This window comes from Anabas testudineus, chromosome 14 (assembly GCF_900324465.2).
Source record: "Anabas testudineus chromosome 14, fAnaTes1.2, whole genome shotgun sequence".
Taxonomy (NCBI): Eukaryota; Metazoa; Chordata; class Actinopteri; order Anabantiformes; family Anabantidae; genus Anabas; species Anabas testudineus.
In genome coordinates, this window is record NC_046623.1 from 6012456 (window position 1) to 6029796 (window position 17341).

At 38.2% G+C, this 17341-nt stretch overlaps 1 protein-coding gene across 1 annotated transcript; it reads right to left on the minus strand.

Moving 5' to 3' along the window:
* Positions 1-2591: 2591 nt before the first annotated feature.
* Positions 2592-3854, minus strand: hrh2b (histamine receptor H2b). Its single transcript, XM_026373255.1, has 2 exons — positions 3234-3854; positions 2592-2984 (listed from the first exon to the last, which is right to left on the minus strand). The coding sequence occupies exons 1-2, from the start codon at positions 3852-3854 to the stop codon at positions 2592-2594; spliced, it is 1014 nt and encodes a 337-aa protein (XP_026229040.1).
* Positions 3855-17341: the final 13487 nt, after the last annotated feature.

A 17341-nucleotide genomic window follows, 5' to 3' on the forward strand; every position in this document is an offset into this window, starting at 1 on the left:
TTGGCATTGGGTTGTGATATCACATTGCTGCGAAGTAAGAGAGGGAGTTCAAAGTTTGGTTCCTCAGAGCGTTAAACTTGGCAGTAAAAAAAAAAAAAAAATCATGTTGGCAGCGCTACTCAACGTTTCTAGCAAAGCTGAATAAGGTGAGAAGAAATAAAAAGCTCAGGCACATGTAACACCCGTGTCCATGGTGATTTGGAGATATTAATAAATAAATTTACACACACACATACACACACACGCGTACATCAAAAGTCTTCAGGCTGTTCAGTCCTGTCAGTATAAAAACAGCTGTTGGGTGCAGGCAGCTACACAGCTGCCCCCGTGCAGCAGCACTACATGGGGGCAGCTGATATTTCACTGAGCATGCTCAGGCCAACCTGCATCTCGATCTCTAGACAGGAGTCGAACAGTCATCTGCACATAGAGCAATGAGATGAGACAAGAACAGAGGGAACCAATGGAGCTAAGATATCTGGCAAAGTGAGGCTACGTCAAACAGCTGCTTCATTACTGAACCTGCACACAAGCTCACACTCACACACAGACCCACAAACACATACAGCATACTGTACGTGGAGAAGTAAGTACTAAAAGGACGTGAAAGCAATAATATCAGGACATTTCATTGTTATATGTGTTATTTCCACGTGTCCCAGTGTTCAGTCTAAGACTTTTATTATCTGCCACTGATGCACACAGAGAACAAATGCCTACATGACTAACTACATACAATGAATGGTTTCCTCAAAGCAGGGATTTAAATTTAGGTAACTCAAAATACAATTTTGTGAATGTGGTGCCCCTTGTGCCCCATTCTAGTGCCCCCATCTGTTCTGGACATACCCCTGCATTATGTGGGGACCATGACTGTTTTTACCAGATTTCATAGTAGTCCACTAAATAATAGTTTCAGACTTTCTACATCTAAAAACATTCTTCTAAATACAGTAACAAAGTGCTGGGAAACTAAATTCACAAAAGAGACTATGTCTGTACTGTGAACATACTATATCAGCTCTTATTAAGGAGCTGCTCTTAAAAGCAGAAACACATACACAGTAAATCAGATATTGCATTTTTTGTGTGTTTAGTCTGATCAACTGGCAAACCTCTACAAAATTCACTCCCAGTGCAGTCGGCAGAAGAAATTTGTTTAATTATCCATGGCAACTGCTGTCCTCTTCAGGTCCACTGGGTACAATTAGGACATGTGACTTAACAAACACCAGCCAACACTCCAATACAAAGACAGCGGCAGCATTTCCAGCCTCACAATGCAGGCTGTAGAGAAGCCAGTAAAGGGCTTTTTTTTAGGCTTCACACCTCACCACCCACCTCAACTCCCACTCAGTTGTGTACTGCATGAGGCCACTTAAACCTGTTTCTCTCATTTCATCCACATGACAGTACTTGATTAAATAGAGAGACAGTGCAAGTATCTACTGTGTAAAGTGACTGAACTAATCAAAATCAGAGGCATTTCTAATGACTCCGACTCTCACTTCAACAACTTAACCGTGGTAATTAAGGTGCTTTCGTGAACCAGACAGCCCGAAACTTGCACTCAGCGGATTCTGCCCTGCACTTATTTAAACACCACATTGTTGTTAACAAGAGTTTCTGTCTGGAGATGATGCATATCCAGCTAATAAAAGGAAAAGGCCTTGAGACAGACTCACAATAATTCTGTAGAGCAAATTTGTTTGACGTGAACTGGTTTCTATTGCCATCTGGTGGAGATACGCTGTTTACTCAGAACAGGCTGCAGTACTGCTTTGATGGTGTTTGAGTATAGTGAAGTTGAGTATAGTTTAAAGGAGCCTCCCAGGTCCTCAACTGGCAGCTGCACTAAATAGTACACATCAAACACCAGTGTCAGCATCAACACTAAAGAGGAGACTTTTTTTTTATACATTTCCTATTCAAACTAATTTCATGTGTGTTTCTTTGGAAAACAATAAAATCTCTAAGTGATTTCAAACTTTTGAGCAGTAGTGTGAATGCACTACAATAAACGATTTGAGCATTTACAGAATTAAAAGAGAGACACTCTTACCTGTCGTATAAAATGTATACACTTGATATGTTTTATTGAATTTTAAATACATACAAAATCTAGAAAAGAATAAATACAGAGTGATATAAATAAATACATGCATTATCATATCATTATCATTATTATTGAAATGAAATTTCAATTTAAAAATTATTTCTAAAATGATTTAAAAGCAATGAAACATCACATTTTCCTTTCTAATCTTAAAGTTATTTTCCATGTGTTTCCATGTTGTTGCTTTTTTGTTTTAGCTTATTCCCACTGTCATGACTTAAGTCACTACTGTGTCAAAATTCAATATAACTCTGCTTTTTAAAATTGGTTTATCTGCACTTTATTTTGTCGTCCAACACTGGTGTGTCTGTGCGTGTCAGTGTATTATATGTTACTGTTTATATGCTGCGACCATCTAGAGTTTTCTTTGCATGACTATTATCCTGGTAACATGTACATAAAGGTAGCTGCAAGCTTCCATCCCTCCGTGGATTAATAGGATTTCACTACAGCAAGTCAGGGATTTCTCCCTTTTTCACTTTTCTAAATTGTGTGTGTCAGACCGTTGGGAAAGTCTCTGTCCCATAGTGAAGGTTAATTGTTTGTGCACAGATACTTTTCGATGAGACAGTCCTCTGCAGCGAAGCAGTCCCCCGTAAGCCCTGCGAAAATCTCTGTTGAAGGCTGGATACAGGATGGGATTGAGGGTTGAGTTAAAATAGCCCAGCCAGAGGACCACAGAGTAAAGTGTATTAGGGGGGGTCGTCTTCTCCTTCATGCCCATGTAGGTGAAGAAGGTGAAGTAGGGGAACCAGCAGATGATAAAGGTCCCCAGTACAGCTGCAAGGGTCACTGTAGCTTTGTGCTCTCGGGCCAGGGCTGATGTTGTGCGTGCAAATGATGGAGTCGCTGCACGGATACGTAGCACCTGAAAACGGAGGACACAGAACATGAACATTACTCACTGATCTCACGATAAAGGATATAATTTAGCATTGCATTTCTAGTGAAAATGACTTTGTGTATCATATTCCAATGTCTACTGCAAATGTTTCCACTTAAATGCATTTAGTTATTATGTCTTAAGTTCCAAAACAGTACTCTCAAAAGATACAAAAGGGCATGTATGGGTTAAGTTACGACCTTTTATATTCCACCAATGATAAAAAACACTGACCTGCTCTCGTGCCACTCTGAATATGCAAAGATACATTCCACACATAAGCAGCAGAGGCAGGTAAAATAAGCCAATAACATAAATGAGAACATAGTTGTTATTCCACTCAAACTGACAGTAGCTTCCTGTCTTGTCCTCGTCCCTTATGGCCCAGTCCAAGTGCTGCACTTTGTAGTCTGCTGTGTTCCAGCCCAGGTGGACAGGCACAAAGGACACAGCCAGTGACCAGGCCCATACGGCAATTAGGACCAGTGTCACCCTGATGGGGGTAACTCTCCGAGAGTAGCTGAGGGGAGCTGAAACGGCTAGGTATCGGTCCACACTGATTGCCAGCAGGGTCAGGATGGAGCATGTACACAGCATGATATCCAGTGAGATGTATATGTTACACAGGGTTCCTCCAAGGGGCCATTTCCTGCCACGCAGCTCCACAGTGGCAGACAAGGGCAGCACTAGCAGGCCTAGCAGGAGATCTGTCACTGCCAATGACACCACAAAGCAGTTGGCAACGCGCCTCAGTCGACGGCTGAGCAATACAGCCAAACATACCATCACGTTCCCACCAATGGTGAGAATGATAAAAGACACCAGGGCCAGCCAGAGCAGAGCTGTAGAGATCATGGTGCCCGACTCCTCAGGCGCAAATGTACTGAAACAGTGCTGCAGTGGGTGTTCCAGTAGAAAATGTCTTAACTGTCTCGACTACTGCCAGTTAGCCTTCCCACCAAACTGTCCTGCGGCTCCTGTCTATGACAGTAACTGGAAGTAGATCAGTTATTTAATCTTTTCCACTGTACCAGTGTTATTGGCCCCTGGTGAAGAACAAGAACAACTGTCATTACTCGAAAAAGAACACATTTCACTGTATAACTGTTAAGTTAGTATTTTTGTATGCTTAAATAACGCATACAACATACATACAGAATTCTACAAGCAAATATGAATCCTGAAACTGCAATTTATTTGACAATATAGCGGACATTATAGTCTACAGTACATATTGTAAATGAAAAGGTTTGAATACAATGAATTCCTCTTTTTAAAAAACTTATTTACAGCTGTTCTAAAGTTTAATAAAATAGATGCCTACAAATGTTACCACAGTATGCATGTTTAGTTGTTCCACTGTTTGTAATAGAATGTGACTTGCTCAATGCTTTATGGCCCTATTACATAATACATTGGGAAATACAATGAAAAAGTACAATGCAAGTGAATAATACTGATAAGATAAGATAAAATAAATGTAATTACTTGAATTTCAGGAAGTTCCACTCTCACTTATATAAATATTATTTTATAAATGTACATATTATAAATTCTACAGTGACAAACTATTCTCTAAAGCGTAGGCTCCACCATGTTGTAGCTACTGTTACTGCCAGGTCAATGGGAGGCAAGAGCTTGACAACAATCATAAAATTGTCACAGGAATAAAGTCAATCAATCCAAACCCTGTTCCTGTGTATCCCACCACATATTTTATGTGTGCATTTATTGTATATTTTAGAATTTTAAAGATGTTTCTTTTCTTTTTGTATTGAGTAGTGTTTTTATCTTCTTCACACACTGGTTTGCCATCCAAAGTTTGACCAGCTGGAAAGTAAACTCTTTGTATGTTAAATGATTAAACTAGCAATTGTTAGCAGTTGTTTCACTAATATCAACAGATTGGCCTCAGAGATAACACTTCCTGTTTCCATAGTGACTTTGTTTGTTCAGCACTGACAGAGTTTAGATTGAGTGCTACACGCTTCGCTGGCCATAAAGAGTCAGAGAGCACTTATTATAAAGCAAATGAAAATTAAATAACAGAAAAATGTGCCAGATAATATCTAATCTGTTTTCAAACTGAGCCACTTCAAAGATGGGTGTGTTAATTAGCAGCTGCAAGTCATAGATCAGTACTATCAGATATACAAACCATATTGTGTATTCTAATTATATGGTATATTTCTGTTTAACAGCTGCCAATAGCATTTATGTAGGTCTGAACATAATATACTCTGTTTGCCAGACAAACAGAATATAACAAATCCACTGCGTCATGGAGTAAGTTAAGCTCAGCAGGTGACATAGATAAGTTAGTGTGTGACAACAATGTGTACAACAATATATATGAGTTATTTAACCATGCTTGACAAGTGAAATAGCAGTAAATAACTTTGCAATTTGACAAAGAGACATCCGTGGAGGGCTTATAAAATTAGTGTACAGTGCAGTTGCACTCTTGCCTTGTCCTTTAATGCTGAGCTTCTTGCACTTCTTTTCCTGACACATAGAAGAAAAGATAAGAAAATATTCGCTTGTTATGGTGACACTTTATGACAAGGGTACATGTATTATCACAAATCCTTGCTTATAATACAACATGAACTGTCAGGACAGGATTTAATAACATCTCAGACATTTTTTAATATAAGAACAATGCATGAAATTAATGCCACAACTAAGTAGTTACATGCTCAGTTTTTCAGAATTTCTTTCTTTTTTTTGTCTTGTTTTGTCTTCAGTCTTTTTGTCTATTTAGGCCTCATTTTAATTATATAAAGATGGTATTTTATATTTTATATATCTGTGATATGTGTTGTTTTGAATCTTACTACATATTACTAACTCATGTTCATAATATTTACAAATGTATATTAAAAGCTAGATCCAAGTTATATGGAAATTGTGTTGAATGGAAGTTTGTTGGATTCCACGAGTTGTAATTGATTAACTAAGCAGCACTTTTATCTAACTCCATCATGTTTGAGGCCTTCCTAATAAGGTGGTGACTTTATTGGCAGGGCCTAATAAATACACCACTCATGCAAATAACACGATTTATGATGGCATGGCATAGTTTTTATTAATATTTAATAATTAAAATTAGTCAATTTTATGAACAATCTTTTTGATGCATATAATAATAATAATAATAATAATAATAATAATAATAATAATAATAATAATAATAATAATAATAATATATTATTCTGTCTGTCGTATACATATCGTCTGTGAAGAAGACATAACCATCATTAATAACTCCGAAGCCAGGATGATTCAAATACTTTAGTTGTAGCATTAAGTTGTAGCATTATGCATTATGTCATGCATGTAGTCTTTCTAGCTAGCTTGATTATTTATTTACATTACTGCTCTACTGGTTAAGCCTAATGTACATCCTGGATAATATGACATATAAATAAATCACTATGAAAAATATCCATACATTAAATTTACAGAATAAACAGTAAAAAATTTAACTATTACTTTATTTAATGTTATCTTGTCAACAGGTTGACCAAAATATAATCATGTTGGTTCAACTCAAAATATTGGCATTCAAGCAAAAATATTGAATTCAGCTAACATGTTGGTTGAATGCAGTTGATGCCAGTTGAATGCAATTATTTTGTATTCAGTCAACATGATTTAATCTTACAGAATTATTATCTTATTTCTCCACATAAAACTTAAATAAAAAACTAAAAGTGTCCCTACTTACCTCACAAAGCTCTGGTCCCAACATCCTTCCCACATCATGAATGTTCTCCGGCTCTTCTTATGAGTAAACTTATTTCTCTGTCTCCTCCCTCATGTGAAAACAAACACCTCAGACCAACTCATGCACTTGTTACTCTTTCCAGTGTGCTTATTCATTATTAGCTCATGAGCATTGCTATTTTTTATGTTCATGCTTTATTTACTTAATACATTTTACATTTTTATTTCATAATTGTAGCAGAATCTCAAATTAAAACAGGAGATCTGTTTATAAATAATGTAGTTTTGCAAAGATGACTTGCCACTGACTCACAATACAACATAATGCCATTTACATCAAATAATGGGTCATACTAAGCAAGATTAACATTGAACCCATTTTAGGAATTCGATAGATGCACAAGCAATAAAACAGATGTGCAATCACTGGACCACCACTCACATTTTAGTGACACATTAACTCAGAGTAAGAATGCTAAGAGCCTAGAACAATGCTTGAATCTCTCATGTCAAAGTCAATGTTTGATATGGAGTAAAGTCATCAAAAAGAGACTCAGCACTTCCCCTCAAATAACAAAGTAACACATGTTGAGGCTACACTTGAATTCTGTATTCACACGTAAGATAAAGCACAACAGCTCTTTTCTTCCACCTGCTGGACATGAGTGAGTACTGAGTGTCACTTGTAAGTTGCTTCAGATGAAAGCATCTGCTAAATGACTAAATGAGTGGGGTTCAACTGAACTGTGTAATGCGCAGCCAGTTTTGGTATTACTGCTAACATACTTGTACTTAAGAAACGTTTCCAATACTTGACAGTGACTGCCATTTTTTGACTTAAACAAAGCACCTGAAAATGTCCATATAGAAATGTACTGCGAGTTCACCCAGTTTTATTTTAATGTTCCCCTAAATTAAAGTTAAAGTGTTCTGCTCCAGCATATTCTATATACTAAATGTGTTCCTATGTGCGCTTTAGGAGAGCAAGCCCTGATAGATTCTTCTGACTATATAGAAATATGATGCTTCTCAGCAAATAAGGGGAATTAAAACAACCTTCCAGCTGTGTTGTCTGTCAATCATCCTCATTCACACTGGTGTGCTAACAAGATGTGAGTGCGCCTGAAGTGATGTTTCTGACTAACAAGCTTTTTCTCACCGTTTCAAGGCCACTGGTCTGACCCGCTTTGTGTTGCTGCACTTCCAAACTGGAGCTTTCATCTGTCATTAAAGCCATCTTTTAAATAAAATAAAGAAAGACTGTGCGAGTGTAAAATGCATCAAACAGGGCTCCCTGCACTTGGTCCACAGCTTAAGTGGTCAAGGGATCATTTTTGGAGCAGATTTTTTCCTAAAACATAAGGTTCTGTGCTAAAATGAAGTGCGTAACATGTTACCCATAAACAAACATGGCACCTCTGTGATATTTAAGTTATGTTGACGTCAGCAGTTCTGGAAAGCTAACGTCATTACTCTAACATGCTCGCAGTGACATTATTAACATGCTGATGTTAGGTACTGTAGATACAATGTTTACCATGGAGAGGTTTTACTATTAGTTCAGCATATTAGTATGCTGACCAGAGTACTTGGCATGCTGATGGCAGGAAAAGATGAGTTATTACATCGTGGCAGGGGGAATGAATTTCTGTATAACCCATTGTGCCTTGCCATTATGTGGATGTTGAGATATAAATATGCATCTATAACCATGATAAAGTAAAGTATTTGTTGGAGAAGTGGTTCAGTCCACATGTAGATGACACATTTAAAAAGTTTGGAAATGGGGTTGATGTAAACTCAACATTAACAACATTAGGTGGTTTTCTATGTTGCATGTATGTATGTATATATATATATATATATATATATATATATATATATATATATATATATATATATGTGGATTCACTGTGTGTCATTATATGGAGGGTTATTAAGCCAAATTACACCACATCTAAGGCCAAATAAAAGCCTGAAGCAGTTGCCTGCTCTGCTTTGTGGAAATTCAGTTAGTGTGCCTTCCTTCCTCTTCCATTGTGGTCTGTCATATTGCATATCCCAGGGGAAGCCAGTCTCCCCCATCTCAATGGATTACTGCTTCTCCAAATTCTCTCTGGAGGACACTCGATCCTAACAGGGGGGAGTGGGAGTAAACCCCAAATCCGTGCCCTCTTCCACCCCTGTTTGTCCCCAAAGGAACACTGCCAGTGAGTCTTTACGTCAAAATGAGTCATTATTTCCATCTGCGAATCAAACTGGCAGCCATGTTTCCATGTACAGAGAAATAGGGACGAACGTTTCATTTAAACATAAATACAGAGAGTGCCTGATAATCACACAAGCTGATGTAAACAGACCAATAAATACTGACGTAAGGAACTTTACTGACAACTGACAAACGTGATGTCTTCTCATTTTCTTTCACCTCGATTTGATGAAGACATTAGTCAGTAGTCAGTGCAGGAGACTGGAGCATCACATTTAATTATTGCAACAGGCTTTGTCACTTTTTAAAACCATCAGCTTGCAATGGCTTTATCTGATCTAGTGATGAGTGCTCTGCGTTGCCAGTCAGAATTTCAACATTTCCTTTTTGGACATTGTGTACACTCTTCTTGTTCAAATTATTCCCTGCCATCTACATTTTTATTAGAAGTTTGAAATGCAGTTATCCCAAGTTGAAACACTGTCCGTCTCATTATGGTTTCTAGAAACCTGGTCTGAAAAGCATGTTTGATCATTTTCAGCCAGGTCTTTGGAAAAATCACAGTTGGCCTCCCTCTTGACAGTCTTTCCCTTTTGTAGATAGAAAAAAACCTCTTAACTATTTCATTGTTGACATAATTAAATCAGGCAGAGTCACTGTAAGTGCCCACATTTCAGTTGTTGTCTACAGCACAGGATGCTGCTTACAAGAGGAGATGCAAGTCAGAAAACAAGGACTAGAGCTTGAGTCTCTGCTGACATTCTGCACAAATGTTACAAGCAAACCATTGTTTGTGTCTACCAGGACACTTTTTCATGTAGAACACAAACAACTAATTGTTTAATATGCTGACAAAGTGTCAAATGTAGTGTTGTAGCAGATTGGTTGATCAAGTTTAAAGCATATTTGGTTTAAAAAAAGGCAACGCTTCACCAAACTGGCCGATTCACAAAAGAACTGAGAGGTTAGGAGCTGATCAAAATCCTTATCGCGATAGTTCCAGTTTCACGTCAACAGCAGAAAATGAACGAGTCGGCTTAATCTTCTGTACATTTTCATCTTTAGTGTTACTTCATTGTGCTGCAAAGAGGAATAACAGGCCAATTTGCACAGGATTTCAGCCTCAGTGTCTGCCAGCACACAGCAGGCTGCCCCGGGAGAAAAACACTGCAGTGGAAATGAATGTCTCCCCTCTGAAACTGTGTCATATGGGGTAGACACAAAAAAAAAAAAAAAAAAAAAAAAAAAAACATGCATTAAATTATAACCTACCGTCATGTTGAACGTAAGCTCACATTTTGTCAAATTATAATGTATTTCTTAAAGAAGTCTAGAAACTATTGGCAAAAAGAACATTTTTCTTTTACAGGGTGCTTTAAGAAAATAACCGGCTATTACTCTTGGTGCTATCTGGAACATTTTATGCTGTACTGAGTTGTCAGATGATTAGCATATGTTTCACTGGATTAAAACCATGCATGAATCACTCATGCCACACACAGCTTAAGGTGGTGTAGAAATGCTAAAAAAAAAAAAAAAAAAGCAAAAAGAAAAAATGCTAATCAGCAACATTGGCCTTTGCAGAATTGTGTGCAAGTGCGTGTTTCCCTCCTGAGGGTTGGAATGAAAAGTGCTTCACCTGCTTCTGACATCTCCTCCTTTTTCTCATAGATCTGAAGAAAAAGCACTTTCAAAGGTACGTTTAACACGTTTGCAAATGAAGTCTCAGGACAAAGCCCAAGCTCGTCAAGCTGAGTTAGAGATGCGTAAAGCCGAATTAGAGGCTGATACTGTAAGAGTCATCAAATTAAGGGAACTGGAGCTTCACCAGGAGATGGAAAAATAAATCAACCTGCGTCAGCTGGAGCTGCATGCTCAGGTCTCTGGGTTGCCCACACAATTGAGACAGGATGCTGAAAAGACTAGTTCAACACAATCTCCAGCAAATCTGGTTTTCAGACTGCAGATGTTCCACCTTTACCCACTTCTGTGGGCCTAGAATCATTGGATGTGAGCAAACACGATGGTGAGTTTCTACTGTCTAGAAATATGGCTGATTATATTAGACAACCTAAACCCTGACATCTCAGAGTGGAGCCCAGGACGGAAAGAGCCGTACAGCTGTCACCCCCCCAAAACTACAAAAACCCCATAGAGACAGTGTCTGCTCCCCGACCACCTAAATTATTGATATCAAAAACCAACACAAGAGGAGTGATTCATAAAAACTTAATAAAAACAAAGGCAACTCCTCTCACAGAACAAAATAAAAAGAAAACAATGAAATGCGGACTGTTCAATATTAGATCTCTCTCGTCTAACCCCCTGTTAGTAAATGATTTGGTAATTGACCATCAAGTAGACTTATTTTGTCTTACTGAAACCTGGCTGCAGCAGGATGAATTTGTCCATCTGAATGAGTCAAACCCCCCAAGTCATATTATTATCATGTTCCTAGAAGCACAGGTCTGGGTGGAGGAGTAGCAGCAATCTTCCACTCAAATTTATTAATCAACCCCAAACCTAAACATAGTTTGAATTCATTTGAGAGCCTCACTCTTAGCCTCTCTGATCCAAACTGGAAAAGTAAAAAAACAGTTCTCTGGTCCCTTACGAATTCTAAGACTTTATATCAGATTTAGTTTATAGTGCAGATAAAGTCATCATACATTAATACATTAATATCAATGTAGATGTTGATGATAACTGCCTCAACACAGCATTTAATTCACTATAAGACTCTATTAACTTCACTCAAAATGTAAATAAACCCACTCACTGTTTTAAACACACCCTTGATCTTTTTCTGATATACTGTGTTAAATTTTATCTGACCATTTTATAATAACATATGAATTCACTGAACTTTACTTCACCTAAAAAAATTCCACTACAGTATATGTTTATCTGAAAATGCTGTTGACAAAATTATTTTACTTTTATGTCAGAGCCATGTACCAACACAGAAGAGGGCAGTCAACTTAACTTTAGTCCACCTAAGTCAATAATGTTGTTGATAATACTGCAGCCTCAGAGGAAGCTAGCTCCATGGTACAGTTCACAAATCTTATTTTTAAGACCTCAATTGTACTTAGACTGCTTCTACCCTCTAGATCATACTGAGTTAATTTCAATAGTTAAGTCATATTAGATCAGATCAATCCATCTTTACTAACAGGCTACGTACCACAGGCTGTAAGGCTGCTGTAGTCAAACCTCTACTCAAAAAGCCTACTCTGGACTCAGGGGTTTTAGCCAGTCATAGACCAATATCCAATCTGCCCTTTATCTTTCAATTCTTTGAATAAATTAAAAAGCAATTATGTGATCACCTGCGCATTAATAACTTTTATGAAGATTTCCAGTCAGGATTTAGAATACATCATAGAACAGCACTGATTTTAGTCACTATAGATCTATTAGGATAAGACAATGGACTTCTCTCTATACCTGTCTTGTTAGATCTTAGTGCTGCATTCTGCACTATCGATTTTTTATTTATGTTTTATTTTTTTATTACACAGACTGGAACATGTCATTGGGGTTAAAGGAACAGCAAGTTAATCCAAAATGCCACAGCCAGAGGTCTGACTGGAATTAGCAAGAGAGATCATATTTCTCCTTCATTAGCTTCTCTCCATTGGCTCTTAAAACACTTCACCTCAAATATAAAACACTTAATAATCAAGCTGTTCTCAGAGTGCAGGTCTACTTGTGGTTCCTAGAGTTTCTAAATGTAGAATGAGAGGCAGAGCCTTTAGCTATCAAACTCCTCTTCTGTGGAACCAGCTCCCAGTTCAGGTTCTGGACGCAGACACCCTTCTCCGCTGGACACATGCTTAGGGTTGTAACACTATTTATCGAATGCTTTTAATTTGCACACAGTAATGTGTGAGAAACCAGATTTCCATTTCACAGTTTTTATTTAGGATCATCAAAGTCACTAGGTTCCATCCTCTTAGAGCCCTGAATGTTGGCACATTTAATAGCAGCTCATCTAATAGTTGTTGGGATCCTAGTCCGTGGTGGAGACTGATATTGCCATCTCGTCTTGTCAATCTGTGCATTCACCCTTCAGCCCTGTTTTTAACACTTGGTAAAAGTTGGCCTCAATCCTTTTCTGTTTTTCGGTGCAAAAGTAGTGTATATCTTTTCTGAGTTTGTGAGCTGGCAGCTGCCTATAGCTTTCATATGCAGGGGCTGGTGAGAGTCACTGGACCTCAACCAGACGGACCAGTGAACCAAAATAATGAGCTGAAAGTAGCTGAGGGCCGCAGAGCTGCAGACAGGGGTGTTACTTTTCAGTGGTGTTGGCAGTGCTAGTAATTCTTTCACCTTCCAGGGAGTCGTTTGATTCAAAGTTAATATCAGAAATGTGACATAATGGAGAGTGATATTTTTCAGTTGGGTTTTCTTCTTCTCTTCATAAAGTGCCCACCAGCACTTGATATGTGCTGATGATTTCTTTTGTAATATATTTTTTTTCATTGTGCAGCAGATGCCATGTGGGCATGTTCATGTACTGTAAGAAAGACCAACTCAGAAACATTGATTTTCTGTGAGGATCATTGCAAGACAAGCTACAGTAAAGGAAACACACAATCACAAACACGGCTACGTGACATACAGTATGCTGTAACAAGATGCCCCGCAACCAAATGTAGAGGCTATACACTTTTTTAGGACAGTAAATTCAGATAAATGTGATTTGAATAAAACGTGTGGGCAAACACAAACAAACAAACAACACTTGGAGGCAAAATTACTCTTTAAAGAGCCACCGGCGGTGTTTCTTTCTTTAGTCTTTACTTTTTAAGTGCACCAGCAGCTACAGCAGTTCAGTGGCTGACTGCATAACAGACATGTTGGTATCGATTAGATAATTTTCCTCAATTCTGCCCCCAGCCTTATCCCCAGATATCACATTTCAACAGAAACAGTCATATTGTTGCTGTGATTACACAACTGAGACACAGTAAATTGTTCTTCTCTACCGCTGTATGGGTAATACTTTTCTTTCTTTTACAGCTGCTAGGAGAGTTGGAGCTGATATGACTACCTGTGTTGAAATCTAACACATCAATCATCACATACAACATGTAAGTAGTTTCATGCTGGGAGAGATGCTCTTTGATAACACAGTGTAAGTGCAATATGGTGTCTGGCCTGTTCTGGTCTTATTTTATGGGCCCATTTATCTTTGGGAGCAGGACTCTTTGGGAGTGAGGTGCTGTTGTTGCAATATTGCTTGGAAATATCACTTGAAGAAAATAATTCGCTCCATTTGCAGAGAATAAGCAAGCATAGCTAAAGCTTAGTAATCCAATGTCAAAGCTGGTAATGAAGCTGCTTTTCTGTTTTGTGTTTGTTGCTTTATAAATATAGCAGACGTATTGTAAAGTAATATTATATGACATGATTTAAAATCTGATTTAAGTTTGACTTGACTACTGTAACGTCATTTAAAGAAAAGGAGTTTTGTTGCAGCACATGCAGGAAACGTTAGATTGCTAGATTTATGGGCGAAATTCATTAAACAGTGACCCACTGTGGGATGGTTAGTGACAGCAAATTATATTTTACAATCAAGTGTACACTGATTTACCATTGTATTCCCAGCCCTGTCAGTTCCCATAGGGTCAAAACAAATGCAGAAAGAAGTAAATCAATCTTTAAAGTTGGAGTACGCTGACTCATGTGACATCATTTCAGAAATATCCCGACTATAAGCTCACATATACAACAGTACAGTTGTCCAACAGTGGACACTGCAGCTGTCCACACATTGTTATGATTTCTAGTGGAAATAAAACCTATCACTTATACTGTAGCTCCTAAATGCAGAACTCAAGCTGCTATTTACTCGAGGCATGAGATTGCCAAGAGCCATATTTCCCTCAAGTAATGTTGTTGCAAGAATTTCATTTTCACTTGCTATTATTTCGTCTTAGAGACATTTCAATTAAAACGTCTAAGTACCTTCTGCTCCAAGTGTAATAATCTTGGCTTACTGCTTAAGCAGGGACTGTTTATGTGTTTCTTGCTCATAAGCTTTTATCCAAAACTCTTTTGCATTTGCCTTGCACTGATCATTTAGGAAAGCTTCAGGCAAGCCATCTGCAAGGTTCTGTTTCATGTTGCAGCAGTTCACTTTTTCTCAGTGTCCACGCATGTCTTCATGGGTATGTGCATGTGCATGTGAAAATGATGATTGTGACTCATGCTTCATTGCAACCTTTAGTCATTGTTTTACTCAGAAGCCTTTTATGAAGTTCAGATTGTTTGGGGATTTGGAGACCATCAGCACAATTGGCAAAATTATAATGAATGTGCCTCTATTTTCGGCACTCGTATGGGTAGTTTGCAGTTGTGGAAAGGTTTAGATGCACTGAACGCTGGGGATATTAACATATGTACAGACAATAAATGGTCAGTAAACTCGTATTTATTGTTGCATTTCAAAAGTATTCCATCCAAAAAAGTGCTTTATATTGCACATACAGTATATTCTACGAAGAAACAGGTACAGGGACAAGTGTGACATGGAAAACTCACAGTGCATTAATAATAACAGTGCAAAGAGAACAGAATCTCATATGTAAAATTAGGTTAAGAAGTCTGTGATTGTGGTTAGCCATACATTTTTAAGCAGGCATATTGACAATAAAATAACATTAAGTTTCAAAAGTGAAATATAAAATTCCTTATTGATGATACTAGATGAAGGTCACAAAGATCAGGGGAAAGTTCAAGTACAAAATCCTGCTTATAAGCTTTGACAATGTGCAGGAGAGTGGAACTCTACTGGGTAAGAGCCTAATTCATAATAATCTCATTCTATGGGTAGGAAAGGAATAATGAGAGTCCGCTGCTAAGGCTTGTGTTGGTCATATGTGACACAGGCTAATGGCTATTAAGCAGAACAAAGGTATTGTTGAGGGGGTCTACGCCTGCTGGATTTTCCTGGGCAGCCATTTGAACAGGGTCTTGCAAAGCTTTTTGCTTTTCACCTTCGACTTTGTTAAGTTCTTGATGAGATTTCTGAGCAGGCTGAAGTGTAAAGGCTGGGAAAGGTGAATGGAGAATGAATTATTTCCTCTTGCTGAGCGATTCAGAACCTCCAAGAACCGTTTTTCCTGCTGCCTGAAGTCGTACTCCACACTGCACAGACGACAGACATGCGTCCCAAAAATTACTAAAACACAGAAGCGAGTTAACACGAAAAGGAGCAAATTCATCTCCAAATAATGCAAATGAATGTGTCAGATCTGCATCACCAGCTCGTTTTTCATTTGGGCTTTCACATGCTGCAAATTACTGTAAGCTATGCTTTGTGTGGCACCCTTTGTGAGGAAAGCTGTGTGCTAGTTTGGGCACGAAGACATTTCCCCAAACAGGATTTCTTTTTATTTTTTATTTTTTTGGTGAAGGTACACACACCTTGTTTGAATATTTTATCCTCCATCTGGCCTTTAAGGACCAAATACCAGATGCCAACACACATACAGACACACACAACCGGCCAGCAAATAAACATAACATCTTTTTGTCATGCAAAAGTGGGTTTTGAAAACAAGTAGATCAAGAGGAATGCTTTGATTATTCCAAGACAAAGGCCGCTTTAGGTTTTGCTTTGCAGAGCACGGGGCCTTCTTCCAAAAGATGATGGGAAGGCCTTTGGTTTTTGCTGCCTCCTTTCCATATACTGTATTTCTGGCACAATTAAAACTGTTATTTTGCTATTGTGCCCAGCTGATGCAACAGCTCAGCTAATGGGTACAAACTAAAACCAGAAACAGAAGAGTGGAGCTTACTGCTATTGCATGGTGAGTCCTAATATACTACATTGTCAACAGTGTATTGTATAAGTACTAAAAGCTACGCTCATCTGTCAAACAATACCTGTTTTTCTAAGCAGATGGAAATTCAACTCTTACTTTTGCACCCAAAACTTGTTAACCCGTTATTTTTATTTTCGGAAGACACATTTAAATCTTCCCTAAAATTTCAACAGGATGTAAAAATATCAAAATGCAGAATGATTTATTATTTTGAGACAAGATTATAAATTCGCCATGTAGCAGCAATCCACTGAGTCACATACAAGTGCTTAAGTGAGTAAGTGTTCAAATTTGACAGTTGCTCCAAAAGATTTACAATCTGCTCGGAAAGCCAAACGTAATCTCCCTATGTGTTCTGAGTGAGAAACAAATGAGCAGCGCACAGCTTTTCACTTGGTGAGCTGCCCATACAGTAAGTCGTTAATTTTCGGCGGAGTGAAGTAAGCAGGGTGGCAGACAGGGAACTGCTTGCCAGCTGAATTGGCAAGGTGGCCGAACCTTGCTGATTTGTGCGTCTGTAATGGTAAATAAAGCCTCTATGTTGAGCTTGTCCTTGAAGAAGC